Genomic DNA, 14,297 nt, shown 5'->3' with positions numbered 1-14,297 from the left:
AATGGAGAACTTGGGACTATAAGGTTCAATCTGCATTTGTGTGGAAATGTAGTTATTGACATAGCCTTGTTCACTACCTATATGGTACTATAATATATATGTATAAATACCCCAATACATGTTGTTGCGTTCAAAATAATAACATTGAAAATAGTTGACACCATTCAAACTAATTAGGATTCAGAACTTTAAAACAAATTCTCTCAGAATCATCTTTTTGCACATAGAACCTTCTAGTTCCAAGCTCGAGATATGTCAAATACTGATTTGAGGTGTGTTTGGTTTACACATTTGGTTTATACTCCAGGTAGGGGCACTGTTCTCTCTGTCCTGTACGGTCAGCTCCATGGCTCTACCCCCTGCCTCTCAGCTCAGCTCCCAGAAGTGGAAGGACTTCATGGCTAAGAGACCCAAGACCCTGCCTGGTAGGTACTGTATGTGGATCGGTAGGTACTGTATGTGGATCGGTAGGTACTGTATGTGGATCGGTAGGTACTGTATGTGGATCGGTAGGTACTGTATGTGGATCGGTAGGTACTGTATGTGGGATCGGTAGGTACTGTATGTGGATCGGTAGGTAGGTACTGTACTGTATGTGGATCGGTAGGTACTGTATGTGGATCGGGTACTGGTGGATCGGTGTATGTATGTGGATCGGTAGGTACTGTATGTGGATGGGTACTGTATGTATCGGTAGGTACTGTATGTGGATCGGTAGGTACTGTATGTGGATCGGTAGGTACTGTATGTGGATCGGTAGGTACTGTATGTGGATCGGTAGGTACTGTATGTGGATCGGTAGGTACTGTATGTGGATCGGTAGGTACTGTATGTGATCGGTAGGTACTGGTAAGCATCGATAGGTACTGTATGTGGATCGGTAGGTACTGTATGTGGATCGGTAGGTACTGTATGTGGATCTAGGTACTGTATGTGGATCGGTACTGGTGAGGTGAGGTACTTCCTGTATGTGGATCGGTAGGTACTGTATGTGGATCGGTATAGGTAGGTGTGGATCGGTAGGTACTGTATGTGGATCGATATGAAATGTAGGTACTGTATGTGGATCGATGAATGGTACTGTATGTGGATCGGTAGGTACTGTATGTGGATCGGTAGGTACTGTATAATGATCGGTAGGTACTGTATGTGGATCTCTCTATTCTGCCTGCCAATAGGTACTGTATGTGGAGCTGATTTACTGTCAGCTACAGCCCGTGTGTGAGAAAAGGGATTGGCTCAGTGCTGGTCCTGGATCGACCGTCACAGAACTAACTGTATAGGAACTATCAAGGCAGAATCAAGGCAACAAGGAGAACCAAGGCACTCGTTATACTGTATAAACGTCCCTAAGCATTCCTATGGCTTTTTCTCTACATATAATCTGGATGTGTGTTCTTTATTTTCAACTCATTTTCACCTATTTGGTTTTTGCCATAGTTCCATATGTGGAGGTGAAGGGTGAGAGCGGACACTACTTCCTGTTGGTCCAGGGGTCAGAGGGCGGAGGCTGCAAGGCCCGCATGATACACTCAGCCAATCAGATCAATGGAGCCGCTGCCACGGCAACCGTCAATGGGCTTCTGAAAGAGAATTCGGTGTCGTCTTCAGGTAAGAAACTTAAAAAAGAAATGGTGAACAAACAAAGATCTGATATGAAATGTTGTTTACATTATGATCGGTGACTTACCTGTCAATATCACGGACAGTATGAATGGTCTAAAAGTTGAAAAGGACAAGAAGAATCCCTCTAGCTAGCTGATGCTTTTGAACGTAATTACAAAATGATTTGTAGACTGCAAATTGACTGCAAGCATCCCAAACAGATATAATATTTGACTAAAACATAATCATTTCTAGCCTTGCTTACATTTGCATAAGATCACATATCTCTCTATTCTGCCTGCCAATACTTGGGAACAGATTTCCCAAATTAAAAATAACTTTGGAGCTGATTTACTGGTGTTTTTACAGTCTTATGTCCAAACATTTTTTTAAATGAAATAAGGGGGGCCAAAATAAAACCACCTTTCTGACTTTAATGACCCTCACTCTCCAGTTGGGGAACCCTGCCCTTACTCTTCTGACTCTTTCCTCTGGATATCTTCCTTCTTTCAGAGATAATAAAGCCTGTAGAAAGAGAGACAGACAGTGAAGTGAGTGAAATGGAGGAACGAAGAGAAAGACACTGCAGTGTAGTCTCTCTTTCTTTTCCTCTCTCTCTTTCTCTCTCTCTCTTCCCTCTCTCTCTCTCTTCTCTTCCCCTCTCTCTTTCCCCCTCTCTCTCTTTCCTCTCTCTCTCCTCCTCCCCCCTCTCTCTTCCCCCCTCCTCTCTCTTTCCCCCTCTCTCTCTCTCTCCTCTCTCTCTCTCTCCCCTCTCTCTCTCTTCCTCTCTCTCTCTCTCTTCCCTCTCTCTCTCTCTCTTCCCTCTCTCTCTCTCTCCCTCTCTCTCTTTCCCTCTCTCTTTCCTCTGTCTCTTTTCTCTTCTCTTTCCTCTCTCTTCTCTTTCTCTCTTCCCCCCTCTCTCTCTTCCTCTCTCTCTTCCTCTCTCTCTCTTTCCTCTCTCTCTTTCTCTTCTCTCTCCTCTGTCTCTTTCCTCTCTCTCGCTTCCCCTGTATCTTTCCTCTCCCCCTCTCTCTCTTCTCTCTCTCTCTCTCTTTGCTCTCTTTTCCTGTCTCTTTCCCTCTCTCTCTCTCTCTCTTCCTCTCTCTCTTTCTCATCTCTCTCCTTCCCCCTCTCTCTCTCCCTCTCTCTCTCCCTCTCTCTCTACCCTCTCTCCTCTCTCTCCCCCCCCTTCTCTCTTTCCTCTCTCTCTTTGCTCTCTTTTTCCTCTCTCTCTTTCATCTCTCTTTCCTCTCTCTCTCTCTTTCCTCTTTCTCTTCCTTCCCTCCTTTCCTCTCTCTCTCTTTCCCCTCTCTCTCTTTTCTCTCTCTTTCCTCTCTCTCTCTTTGCTCTATTTTTCCTCTCTCTTTCATCTCTCTTTCCTCTCCCTTTCCTCTCTCTCTCTCTTTCGTCTCTCTCTCTTTCCTCTCTTCCCTCTCTCCCTCCCCCTGCTGTGTTAAGCCCTGTGGACTGGGAGCATGCTGTAACAGCCTGTTGTACTCTGTACAGTATAAAGCATGCAGGCTTCCACGTTCAACCAGAGAGCACATTTTGTTCCGTTATGAAATGCCCTTCAAAAGAAGAAAGATGTTGTACTTTAAAATATATTTCATGCAGTTAACAGAGGCTCTTATCCAGAGAGACTTACAAAGAGTTTGTTTTCTTTTACACCAACTTTCATGTAGCATTTATTTTCTGAAAGAGAACATAACATGGTGAAAGAATTGTTCCTTCTCTTTCTGACTTTAATGACCCTCACTCTGAGCACCTTCAAAGATTAAAGCGTAAGAATGGTTATTTTATACACCGACTCTCATGTGGCATTTTCATTCTCAAAGAGAACATAACAAAATGGTGGAAGAAGCAATAGTGCCTGAAAGGTCTTCCTGTTCCCTTCTCCCTCTCTGTAGGAGTTTATTATATAGAAACCTTAAGGAAAAACCTTGACTCCTGAAAGAGAGTCTCTCTCTCTCTCTCTCTCTCTCTCTCTCTCCTCTCGCTCTCTCGCTCTCGCTCGAGCCTCAGTCACTGCAGTGTAAAGTAGGAACCCTGTCAGTCCATTTGGGCCTAAGTCGAGCCTCAGTCACTGCAGTGTAAAGTAGATACCCTGTCGGTCCATTTGGGCCTATTTCAAGCCTCAGTCACTGCAGTGTACAGTAGTTACCCTGTCAGTCCATTTGGGCCTATTTCAAGCCTCAGTCACTGCAGTGTAAAGTAGATACCCTGTCGGTCCATTTGGGCCTAAGTCGAGCCTCAGTCACTGCAGTGTTTAGTAGTTACCCTGTCAGTCCATTTGGGCCTAAGTCGAGCCTCAGTCACTGCAGTGTAAAGTAGATACCCTGTGGGTCCATTTGGGCCTAAGTCGAGCCTCAGTCACTGCAGTGTTTAGTAGTTACCCTGTCAGTCCATTTGGGCCTAAGTCGAGCCTCAGTCACTGCAGTGTAAAGTAGATACCCTGTCAGTCCATTTGGGCCTAAGTCGAGCCTCAGTCACTGCAGTGTAAAGTAGATACCCTGTCAGTCCATTTGGGCCTAAGTCAAACCTCAGTCACTGCAGTGTAAAGTAGATACCCTCTCGGTCCATTTGGGCCTAAGTCAAACCTCAGTCACTGCAGTGTAAAGTAGATACCCTCTCGGTCCATTTGGGCCTAAGTCTAGCCTCAGTCACTGCAGTGTAAAGTAGATACCCTCTCGGTCCATTTGGGCCTAAGTCGAGCCTCAGTCACTGCAGTGTAAAGTAGATACCCTCTCGGTCCATTTGGGCCTAAGTCGAGCCTCAGTCACTGCAGTGTATAGTAGATACCCTCTCGGTCCATTTGGGCCTAAGTCGAGCCTCAGTCACTGCAGTGTAAAGTAGATACCATGTCAATAGTGCTGTGTTTGCTTGGAACTTCAGAATCAAATCAAATGTTATTAGTCACATGCTGTAAGTCGAACAGGTGTAGGTAGACTCCCTTCTCAGTGAATTGCTTACTTACATGCCTGTCTCCTTAACCAGTACTCCCTGTCTCCTTAATGCAGTTTAAAAAATATGAATACGAATAAGATTAAACTCCCCTGTTTTATAGGGTTAAAGTAATGTTAATTAATGTAGACCTAAACTATGATATCATGAGTCATGTGTCAATTTATTGAGAAAGGGTGAGTCAACCCAGAAGGCCAGACTGATTGATTGTTGTACTCCCCTGTTTAAACATCTTTTCAATCTTGCATTGATTAATAAAACTGGAAACACTTATCTCCCTCACTAGCTTTTTTAAGCATCAGCTGTCAGAGCAGCTCATCAAATTACTCCACCTGTACATAGCTCCACTGTCTCCTAATTTAGCCCCTGTCTCCTTAATGCAACTACCTCTTTCCCTTAATGCAGTGTGCTGTATTTATCCCCCTTTATTTATTTATTTTGCTCCTTTGCACCCCAGTGTGCTTGTATTTCTACTTTGCACATTCTTCCATTGTAAATCTACCATTCCAGTGTTTTACTCCCTGCTATATTGTATTTACTTTGCCACCATGGCCTTTTTTGCCTTTAAACTCTCCCTTCTCCTTAATGCAGTCATTTGCTCACATTGTATATAGACTTGTTTATACTGTATTATTGACTCCTATGTTTGTTTTAAACTCCATGTGTAACTGCAGTGTGTTGTCTCCCTGTCTCCTGCTTTGCTTTAAACTCCAGTCTCCTGTAATGAGAACTTGTTCTCAACTCCCTGTCTCCTTAAATAAAGGTGAAATACATAAATAAATAAAAATAAATGCAATGCAATATTAAACTCCCCTGTCTCCTTAATGCAGTGTGCTTGTACTCCCTGTCTCCTTAATGCAGTGTGCTTGTACTCCCCTGTCTCCTTAATGCAGTGTGCTTGTATTAAACTCCCTGTCTCCTTAATGCAGTGTGCTTGTATTAAACTCCCTGTCTCCTTAATGCAGTGTGCTTGTATTAAACTCCCTGTCTCCTTAATGCAGTGTGCTTGTATTAAACTCCCTGTCTCCTTAATGCAGTGTGCTTGTATTAAACTCCCTGTCTCCTTAATGCAGTGTGCTTGTATTAAACTCCCTGTCTCCTGCAGTGTGCTTGTACTCCCCTGTCTCCTTAATGCAGTGTGCTTGTATTAAACTCCCCTGTCTCCTTAGTGTGCTTGTATTAAACTCCCTGTCTCCTTAATGCAGTGTGCTTGTATTAAACTCCCTGTCTCCTTAATGCAGTGTGCTTGTATTAAACTCCCTGTCTCCTTAATGCAGTGTGCTTGTATTAAACTCCCTGTCTCCTTAATGCAGTCTCCTTAATGCAGTGTGCTTGTATTAAACTCCCCTGTCTCCTTAATGCAGTGTGCTTGTAATAAACTCCCTGTCTCCTTAATGCAGTGTGCTTGTATTAAACTCCCTGTCTCCTTAATGCAGTGTGCTTGTATTAAACTCCCTGTCTCCTTAATGCAGTGTGCTTGTATTAAACTCCCCTGTCTCCTTAATGCAGTATTAAACTCCCCTGTCTCCTTAATGCAGTATTAAACTATTAAACTCCCCTGTCTCCTTAATGCAGTATTAAACTCCCCTGACTCCTTAATGCAGTGTGCTTGTACTCCCCTGTCTCCTTAATGCAGTGTGCTTGTACTCCCCTGTCTCCTTAATGCAGTGTGCTTGTACTCCCCTGTCTCCTTAATGCAGTGTGCTTGTATTAAACTCCCCTGTCTCCTTAATGCAGTGTGCTTGTATTAAACTCCCCTGTCTCCTTAATGCAGTGTGCTTGTATTAAACTCCCTGTCTCCTTAATGCAGTGTGCTTGTATTAAACTCCCCTGTCTCCTTAATGCAGTGTGCTTGTACTCCCTCTGTCTCCTCCCTAATGCAGTGTGCTTGTACTAAACTCCCTGTCTCCTTAATGCAGTGTGCTTGTATTAAACTCCCCTGTCTCCTTAATGCAGTGTGCTTGTATTAAACTCCCCTGTCTCCTTAATGCAGTGTGCTTGTATTAAACTCCCCTGTCTCCTTAATGCAGTGTGCTTGTATTAAACTCCCCTGTCTCCTTAATGCAGTGTGCTTGTATTAAACTCCCCTGTCTCCTTAATGCAGTGTGCTTGTATTAAACTCCCCTGTCTCCTTAATGCAGTGTGCTTGTATTAAACTCCCCTGTCTCCTTAATGCAGTGTGCTTGTATATTAAACTCCCTGTCTCCTTAATTCAGTGTGCTTGTACTCCCTGTCTCCTTAATGCAGTGTGCTTGTACTCCCTGTCTCCTTAATACAGTGTGCTTGTACTCCCTGTCTCCTTAATACAGTGTGCTTGTATTAAACTCCCTGTCTCCTTAATGCAGTGTGCTTGTATTAAACTCCCCTGTCTCCTTAATGCAGTGTGCTTGTACTCCCCTGTCTCCTTAATACAGTGTGCTTGTATTAAACTCCCCCTGTCTCCTTAATGCAGTGTGCTTGTATTAAACTCCCTGTCTCCTTAATGCAGTGTGCTTGTATTAAACTCCCTGTCTCCTTAATGCAGTGTGCTTGTATTAAACTCCCCTGTCTCCTTAATCCCCTGCAGTGTGCTTGTATTAAACTCCCTGTCTCCTTAATGCAGTGTGCTTGTATTAAACTCCCTGTCTCCTTAATGCAGTGTGCTTGTAAACTCCCTGTCTCCTTAATACAGTGTGCTTGTATTAAACTCCCTGTCTCCTTAATGCAGTGTGCTTGTATTAAACTCCCCTGTCTCCTTAATGCAGTGTGCTTGTATTAAACTCCCCTGTCTCCTTAATGCAGTGTGCTTGTACTCCCTGTCTCCTTAATGCAGTGTGCTTGTATTAAACTCCCTGTCTCCTTAATGCAGTGTGCTTGTATTAAACTCCCTGTCTCCTTAATGCAGTGTGCTTGTATTAAACTCCCTGTCTCCTTAATGCAGTGTGCTTGTAATAAACTCCCTGTATCCTTAATGCAGTGTGCTTGTATTAAACTCCCCTGTCTCCTTAATGCAGTGTGCTTGTATTAAACTCCCCTGTCTCCTTAATGCAGTGTGCTTGTATTAAACTCCCCTGTCTCCTTAATGCAGTGTGCTTGTATTAAACTCCCCTGTCTCCTTAATGCAGTGTGCTTGTATTAAACTCCCCTGTCTCCTTAATGCAGTGTGCTTGTATTAAACTCCCCTGTCTCCTTAATGCAGTGTGCTTGTATTAAACTCCCCTGTCTCCTTAATACAGTGTGCTTGTATTAAACTCCCCTGTCTCCTTAATGCAGTGTGCTTGTATTAAACTCCCCTGTCTCCTTAATGCAGTGTGCTTGTATTAAACTCCCCTGTCTCCTTAATGCAGTGTGCTTGTACTAAACTCCCTGTCTCCTTAATGCAGTGTGCTTGTAATAAACTCCCTGTCTCCTTAATGCAGTGTGCTTGTATTAAACTCCCTGTCTCCTTAATGCAGTGTGCTTGTACTCCCCTGTCTCCTTAATGCAGTGTGCTTGTATTAAACTCCCCTGTCTCCTTAATGCAGTGTGCTCCCCTGCATATTAAACTCCCTGTCTCCTTAATGCAGTGTGCTTGTACTCCCTGTCTCCTTAATGCAGTGTGCTTGTATTAAACTCCCTGTCTCCTTAATGCAGTGTGCTTGTATTAAACTCCCTGTCTCCTTAATGCAGTGTGCTTGTACTAAACCCTGTCTCCTTAATGCAGTGTGCTTGTATTAAACTCCCCTGTCTCCTTAATGCAGTGTGCTTGTACTCCCTGTCTCCTTAATGCAGTGTGCTTGTAATAAACTCCCTGTCTCCTTAATGCAGTGTGCTTGTATTAAACTCCCTGTCTCCTTAATGCAGTGTGCTTGTAATAAACTCCCTGTCTCCTTAATGCAGTGTGCTTGTATTAAACTCCCCTGTCTCCTTAATGCAGTGTGCTTGTATTAAACTCCCCTGTCTCCTTAATGCAGTGTGCTTGTATTAAACTCCCTGTCTCCTTAATGCAGTGTGCTTGTACTCCCTGTCTCCTTAATGCAGTGTGCTTGTATTAAACTCCCTGTCTCCTTAATACAGTGTGCTTGTATTAAACTCCCCTGTCTCCTTAATGCAGTGTGCTTGTACTCCCTGTCTCCTTAATGCAGTGTGCTTGTATTAAACTCCCCATCTCCTTAATGCAGTGTGCTTGTACTCCCTGTCTCCTTAATGCAGTGTGCTTGTATTAAACTCCCCTGTCTCCTTTATGCAGTGTGCTTGTATTAAACTCCCCTGTCTCCTTAATGCAGTGTGCTTGTATTAAACTCCCTGTCTCCTTAATGCAGTGTGCTTGTACTCCCTGTCTCCTTAATGCAGTGTGCTTGTATTAAACTCCCTGTCTCCTTAATGCAGTGTGCTTGTACTCCCCTGTCTCCTTTGCAGTAGCGTTTAAACTGTTGTCCCATTCATATGAACTTCATTTGAACTCATAAGCCACGTTACCAGGTTATTGAACATCCTAAAATAACTCCCACGTGTGCTGAGTTATGTTGTTGTTTCAGGTGTGAATAATGTGATTACATCAGGGGGCTTGAGAAACTCCCCTGAAACCTTAACACTGCTCTGTACTAATGTCAGCGTGCTTGTATTTTATTCAACCTTATTAAACTCTACTCCATGCAAAACCTGCAGATTTAGAAGGTCCTGTCTAGATTGTGCTTGTATTAACCAGCAACTCCTTATCAGGAAGTATCACAGATCACACGTCACATTTGTTTGTATTACAGTGTTACTTTCATCAGCTGTTGTACAATATCATCCAAAACACAGGAAAACTGTCTCCTTAATGAATTTTGACTGCAGTGGGCCTTTAATAAAAATAAGTAATACTAGCGAGAGCAGTGTGCTTGTTTCTCTTTCTCTGATGTTGCTTGAGAAGGGTCTCAGCAGTTGATTGATAAAGCAGTCCACTTGGTCTCCCTGTCTCCCAGGTTCCACCACTACAGACTGGCTGTACTCCCTGCTCCTGTAATCCAGTGGAGACCAACTGCTCCAGAGGGAGAGGAAGTTGGCCGAGGTGCAGACTCTGGTCCTAAAGGAGTGCCTGAGTGTGCTACAACATCATATTTTATTCATCCTTGTATTTAGCCAGGTAAGTGCAGTGTGCAGGTATTAAACTCCCCTGTCTCCTTAGTGGTTAGAGCGTTGGACTAGTATCCGGAATGCAGTTGCTTGTTTAAACTCCCTGTCTGACAAGGTACAGTGTGTCTTGTAAAAAAACTCCCCTGAACAGGCAGTTAAACTCCACTGTTCCTAGGCCTTGTCATTGAAAATCCCCTGAATTTGTTCTATAAACTGTCTCTTAATGCAGTGTGCTTAAATAAAGGTCAAATAAATAAACTAATAAAGTCTCGCGGAATCATGTCTAACACAGAATATATATTAAAATGTCTGTACTGCCACTCTTTCCATTTGCAGTGAGCTTTATTGCCAAAATAGAGCCTAGTTAATGTATTTTTTATTGCAGTTTATTTAACCAGCTATTTTATTGAAAACATTCTGTTTGACAACAAAAAACATATCTAGCATAGTTTATTAAAGCTCCCCTGTCAGTGCTGTGTAGCAGCCAGTCAGGTAGGTGGTTCCTCCCATTATAAAGTCATTTGTGTAGCAGCCAGACAGGTTATTGTGGTTATAACTCCAGTCTGAGTTATGTTGTTGTTTCAGTCTGTGAATAATGTGATTACAGCCAGAACAGGTAGGTGGTTATTTTATTCCTCCAGTATTTAAAGTCAGTCTGTGTAGCAGCCAGCAACAGGTAGGTGGTTCCTCCATTTTTTAAGTGTTACTTTCATCAGCTGTTGTAGCAGCATACAAAACAGGTAGGTGCAGTGGGCCTTTAGTAATACTAAAGCAGTGTGCGGGTCTGTGTTGTTGAGCAGCCAGACAGGTAGGTGGTTCCTCCAGGTATTACTTGGTCTCTTCTCCCAAGTCAGTCTGTGTAGCAGCCAGACAGGTAGGTGGTTCCTCCAGTATTAAAGTCAGTCATGTTTTATTCAGCCAGGTAAGCAGGTAGATAAAAATCAAAATAAAGTGGTTCCTCCAGTATTAAAAATGTCTGTACAGCACAGGTAGGTGTTTCCATTTGCAGTGAGTCTGTATTGCCAGACAGGTAGGTGGTTCCTCCAGTATTAAAGCAAGTCAGTCTGTATCATAGCCAGACAGGTAGGTGGTTCCTCCAGTATTAAAGTCAGTCTGTGTAGCAGCCAGACAGGTAGGTGGTTCCTCCAGTATTAAAGTCAGTCTGTGTAGCAGCCAGACAGGTAGGTGGTTCCTCCAGTATTAAAGTCAGTCTGTGTAGCAGCCAGACAGGTAGGTGGTTCCTCCAGTATTAAAGTCAGTCTGTATCATAGCCAGACAGGTAGGTGGTTCCTCCAGTATTAAAGTCAGTCTGTGTAGCAGCCAGACAGGTAGGTGGTTCCTCCAGTATTAAAGTCAGTCTGTGTAGCAGCCAGTCAGGTAGGTGGTTCCTCCAGTATTAAAGTCAGTCTGTGTAGCAGCCAGACAGGTAGGTGGTTCCTCCAGTATTAAAGTCAGTCTGTGTAGCAGCCAGTCAGGTAGGTGGTTCCTCCACTATTAAAGTCAGTCTGTGTAGCAGCCAGACAGGTAGGGGGTTCCTCCAGTATTAAAGTCAGTCTGTGTAGCAGCCAGACAGGTAGGTGGTTCCTCCAGTATTAAAGTCAGTCTGTATCATAGCCAGACAGGTAGGTGGTTCCTCCAGTATTAAAGTCAGTCTGTGTAGCAGCCAGACAGGTAGGTGGTTCCTCCAGTATTAAAGTCAGTCTGTGTAGTAGCCAGACAGGTAGGTGGTTCCTCCAGTATTAAAGTGAGTCTGTGTAGCAGCCAGTCAGGTAGGTGGTTCCTCCAGTATTAAAGTCAGTCTGTGTAGCAGCCAGACAGGTAGGTGGTTCCTCCAGTATTAAAGTCAGTCTGTGTAGCAGCCAGTCAGGTAGATCCACAACATCAAGCAGCCTCACGCTACAGAAACCTGAGTCTCCAGCCCGATGGCCCATCCTGGCTCGGACAAGGCTACACTAGGCTACTTACTGACTACTCTCGTTATTCCATATTGACTAGGACGTAGAGAAGAGGCAGAGAAGCCGGCTTCAATACCAGTCAATGACCTGAAGATCTTGCTCAGCCTGGCCAGAGAACAGTACCTCAAGATGCATGACTCTACCCTGCCTAAAGCCTCTACCCTGCCTAAAGCCTCCAGTCTGCCCAGAGTTGAGCCCTGTGGAGCAGAGGAGGTGAACCTCACTACGAAGACGACAGGTATTCTGCTGTTCCAGTCCCTCCTTACTCCCCGTAACACAGCTCAGTAACTTTTACAGTGCATTCAGGAAGTATTCAGACCCCTTGACTTTTTTCACATTTTGTTACGTTACAGCCTTATTCTAAATTGGATTAAATAGTCCCCCCCCCTCCCCCCTTCATCAATCTACACACAATACTCCATAATGACAAAGCAAAACCTGGTTTTTAGAAATGTTTGCTAATTTATAAAAAATAAAACGGAAATATCACATTTACGTAAGTATTCAGACCCTTAACTCAGTACTTTGTTGAAGCACCTTTGACAGAGATTACGGCCTGGAGTCTTCTTGTGTATGACGCTACAAGCTTGGCACACCTGTATTTGGGAGTTTCTCACATTCTTTTCTGCAGATCCTCTCAAGCTCTGTCAGGTTGGATGGGGAGCGTCGCTGCACAGCTATTTTCAGGTCTCTCCAGAGATGTTCGATCAGGTTCAAGTCCGGGCTCTGGCTTGGCCATTCAAGGAAATTCTGAGACTTGTCCCGAAGCCACTCCTGCGTTGTCTTGGCTGTTTGCTTAGAGTCGTTGTCCTGTTGGAAGGTGACCCTTCGCCCTTCGAGGTCCTGAGAGCTCTGGAGCAGGATTTCATCAAGGATCTCTCTGTACTTTGCTCTGTTCATCTTTCCCTCGATCCTAACTAGTCTCCCAGTCCCTGTCTCTGAAAAACATCCCCACAGCATGATGCTGCCACCACCATGCTTCACTTGTAGGGATGGTGACAGGTTTCCTCCAGACGTGAGGTTTTGCATTCAGGCCAAAGTGTTCAATCTCGTGTTCATCAGACCAGTGAATCTTGTTTCTCATGGTTTGAGAGTCATTTAGGTGCCTTTGGCCACATTATTATAAAGGCTTTATTGGGGGAGTGCTGCGGAGATGGTTGTCCTTATGAAAGATTCTCCCATCTCCACAGAGAAACTCTGAGCTCTGTCAGAGTGACCATTGGGTTCTTGGTCACCTCCCTGACCAAGGCCCTTGCTCACCTCCCTGACCAAGGCCCTTGCTCATTTTGGCCGGGTGGCCAGCTCTAGGAAGAGTCTTGGTTGTTCCGAACTTCTTCCATTTAAGAATGATGGAGGCCATGGTGTTCTTGGGGGCCTTCAGTGCTGCAGAAATGTTTTGGTACCCTTCCCCAGATGTGTGCCTCGACACAATCCTGTCTCGAGCTCTACAGACAATTCCTTTGACCTCATGGCTTGGTTTTTGCTCTGACATGCACTGTCAACTGTGGGACCTTATATAGACAGGTTTATGCCTTTCTAAATGATCTCCAATAAATTGAATTTACCACAGATGGACTCCAATCAAGTTGTAGAAAAATCTCAAGGATGAACAATGGAAACAGGATGCACCTGAACTCAATTTCAAGTCTCATAGCAAAGGGTCTGAATACTTATGTAAATCGGTTATTTCTGTTTTTTATTCTTTATACATTTGGCACAAAAAATCTTTACTTGTTTTCGCTTTGTCATTAATGGGTATTGATTTAAAAAAACAAAAACAATTTTAGAATAAGGCTGTAACGTAACAAAATGTGGAAAAAGTCAAGGTGTCAGAACTCTTTCTGAATACACTGTATTTGCCATCTCTAAAACGGACTCCTTCTAGAAACCTTGACTGATAAAACAAAAATGACTCTTTTCCCATTCCAATGTAGAGTTCATTAAACATCTCCCAACATGCTGATTGGCCAGAGAGAAGTGTTCTGCAGAACTATGAGAACCTCCAGAGGACTCGTCAGAAGCTGAGGTAAACTTGAATAATGCTCTTCACATCGGTACATACATCTCTCTTCCGTCAACAATAAGCAAGCAAGGTGGCTTATGGGAATGGAGAGTCCGACAGTATCTTTGGTTCCTCACACGTGACTCGTTTAACCATCTCATCTTTGGTCTCCTCCCTTCACAGGTTTGGTCTGCTGTCTGGCAGCTCATCTGACTGTCTGCTGGGGCCTAAAGACGTCCAGGGTCAGAGAACCACCCCAGCCTTGCTGGATGCCAAAGAGCTGCTTAGACACTTCACACCAGACGGCCTGCCCACCGGAGATCTGCAGCCTCTATTAGTCCAGAGACTAGGGTAACTCTGTTAGTCTGGAGACTAGGGTAACTCTGTTAGTCCAGAGACTAGGGTAACTCTGTTAGTCCAGAGACTAGGGTAACTCTGTTAGTCCAGAGACTAGGGTAACTCTGTTAGTCTGGAGACTAGGTAACTCTGTTAGTCCGGAGACTAGGGTAACTCTGTTAGTCCAGAGACTAGGTAACTCTGTTAGTCCAGAGACTAGGGTAACTCTGTTAGTCTGGAGACTAGGGTAACTCTGTTAGTCCAGAGACTAGGGTAACTCTGTTAGTCCGGAGACTAGGGTAACTCTGTTAGTCCAGAGACTAGGGTAACTCTGTTAGTCCGGAGACTAGGGTAACTCTGTT

General features: G+C 44.1%; 1 protein-coding gene across 1 annotated transcript in view; it reads left to right on the top strand.

The window, feature by feature from the left end:
* Positions 1-14,297, top strand: part of mtbp (MDM2 binding protein) — a 69,919-nt gene that overhangs the window by 30,801 nt on the left and 24,821 nt on the right. Inside the window, 6 exon segments of the mRNA XM_052508629.1 lie at positions 308-425; positions 1,441-1,611; positions 9,492-9,608; positions 11,638-11,881; positions 13,534-13,623; positions 13,783-13,950. Of these exon segments, the coding sequence (XP_052364589.1) occupies positions 308-425; positions 1,441-1,611; positions 9,492-9,608; positions 11,638-11,881; positions 13,534-13,623; positions 13,783-13,950 (908 nt within the window).

This window comes from Oncorhynchus keta, unplaced genomic scaffold (genome assembly GCF_023373465.1).
Source record: "Oncorhynchus keta strain PuntledgeMale-10-30-2019 unplaced genomic scaffold, Oket_V2 Un_contig_3758_pilon_pilon, whole genome shotgun sequence".
NCBI lineage: Eukaryota > Metazoa > Chordata > Actinopteri > Salmoniformes > Salmonidae > Oncorhynchus > Oncorhynchus keta.
The sequence above is the reverse complement of the archived record's forward strand: the minus strand, read 5'-3'. Positions and strand labels throughout refer to the sequence as shown.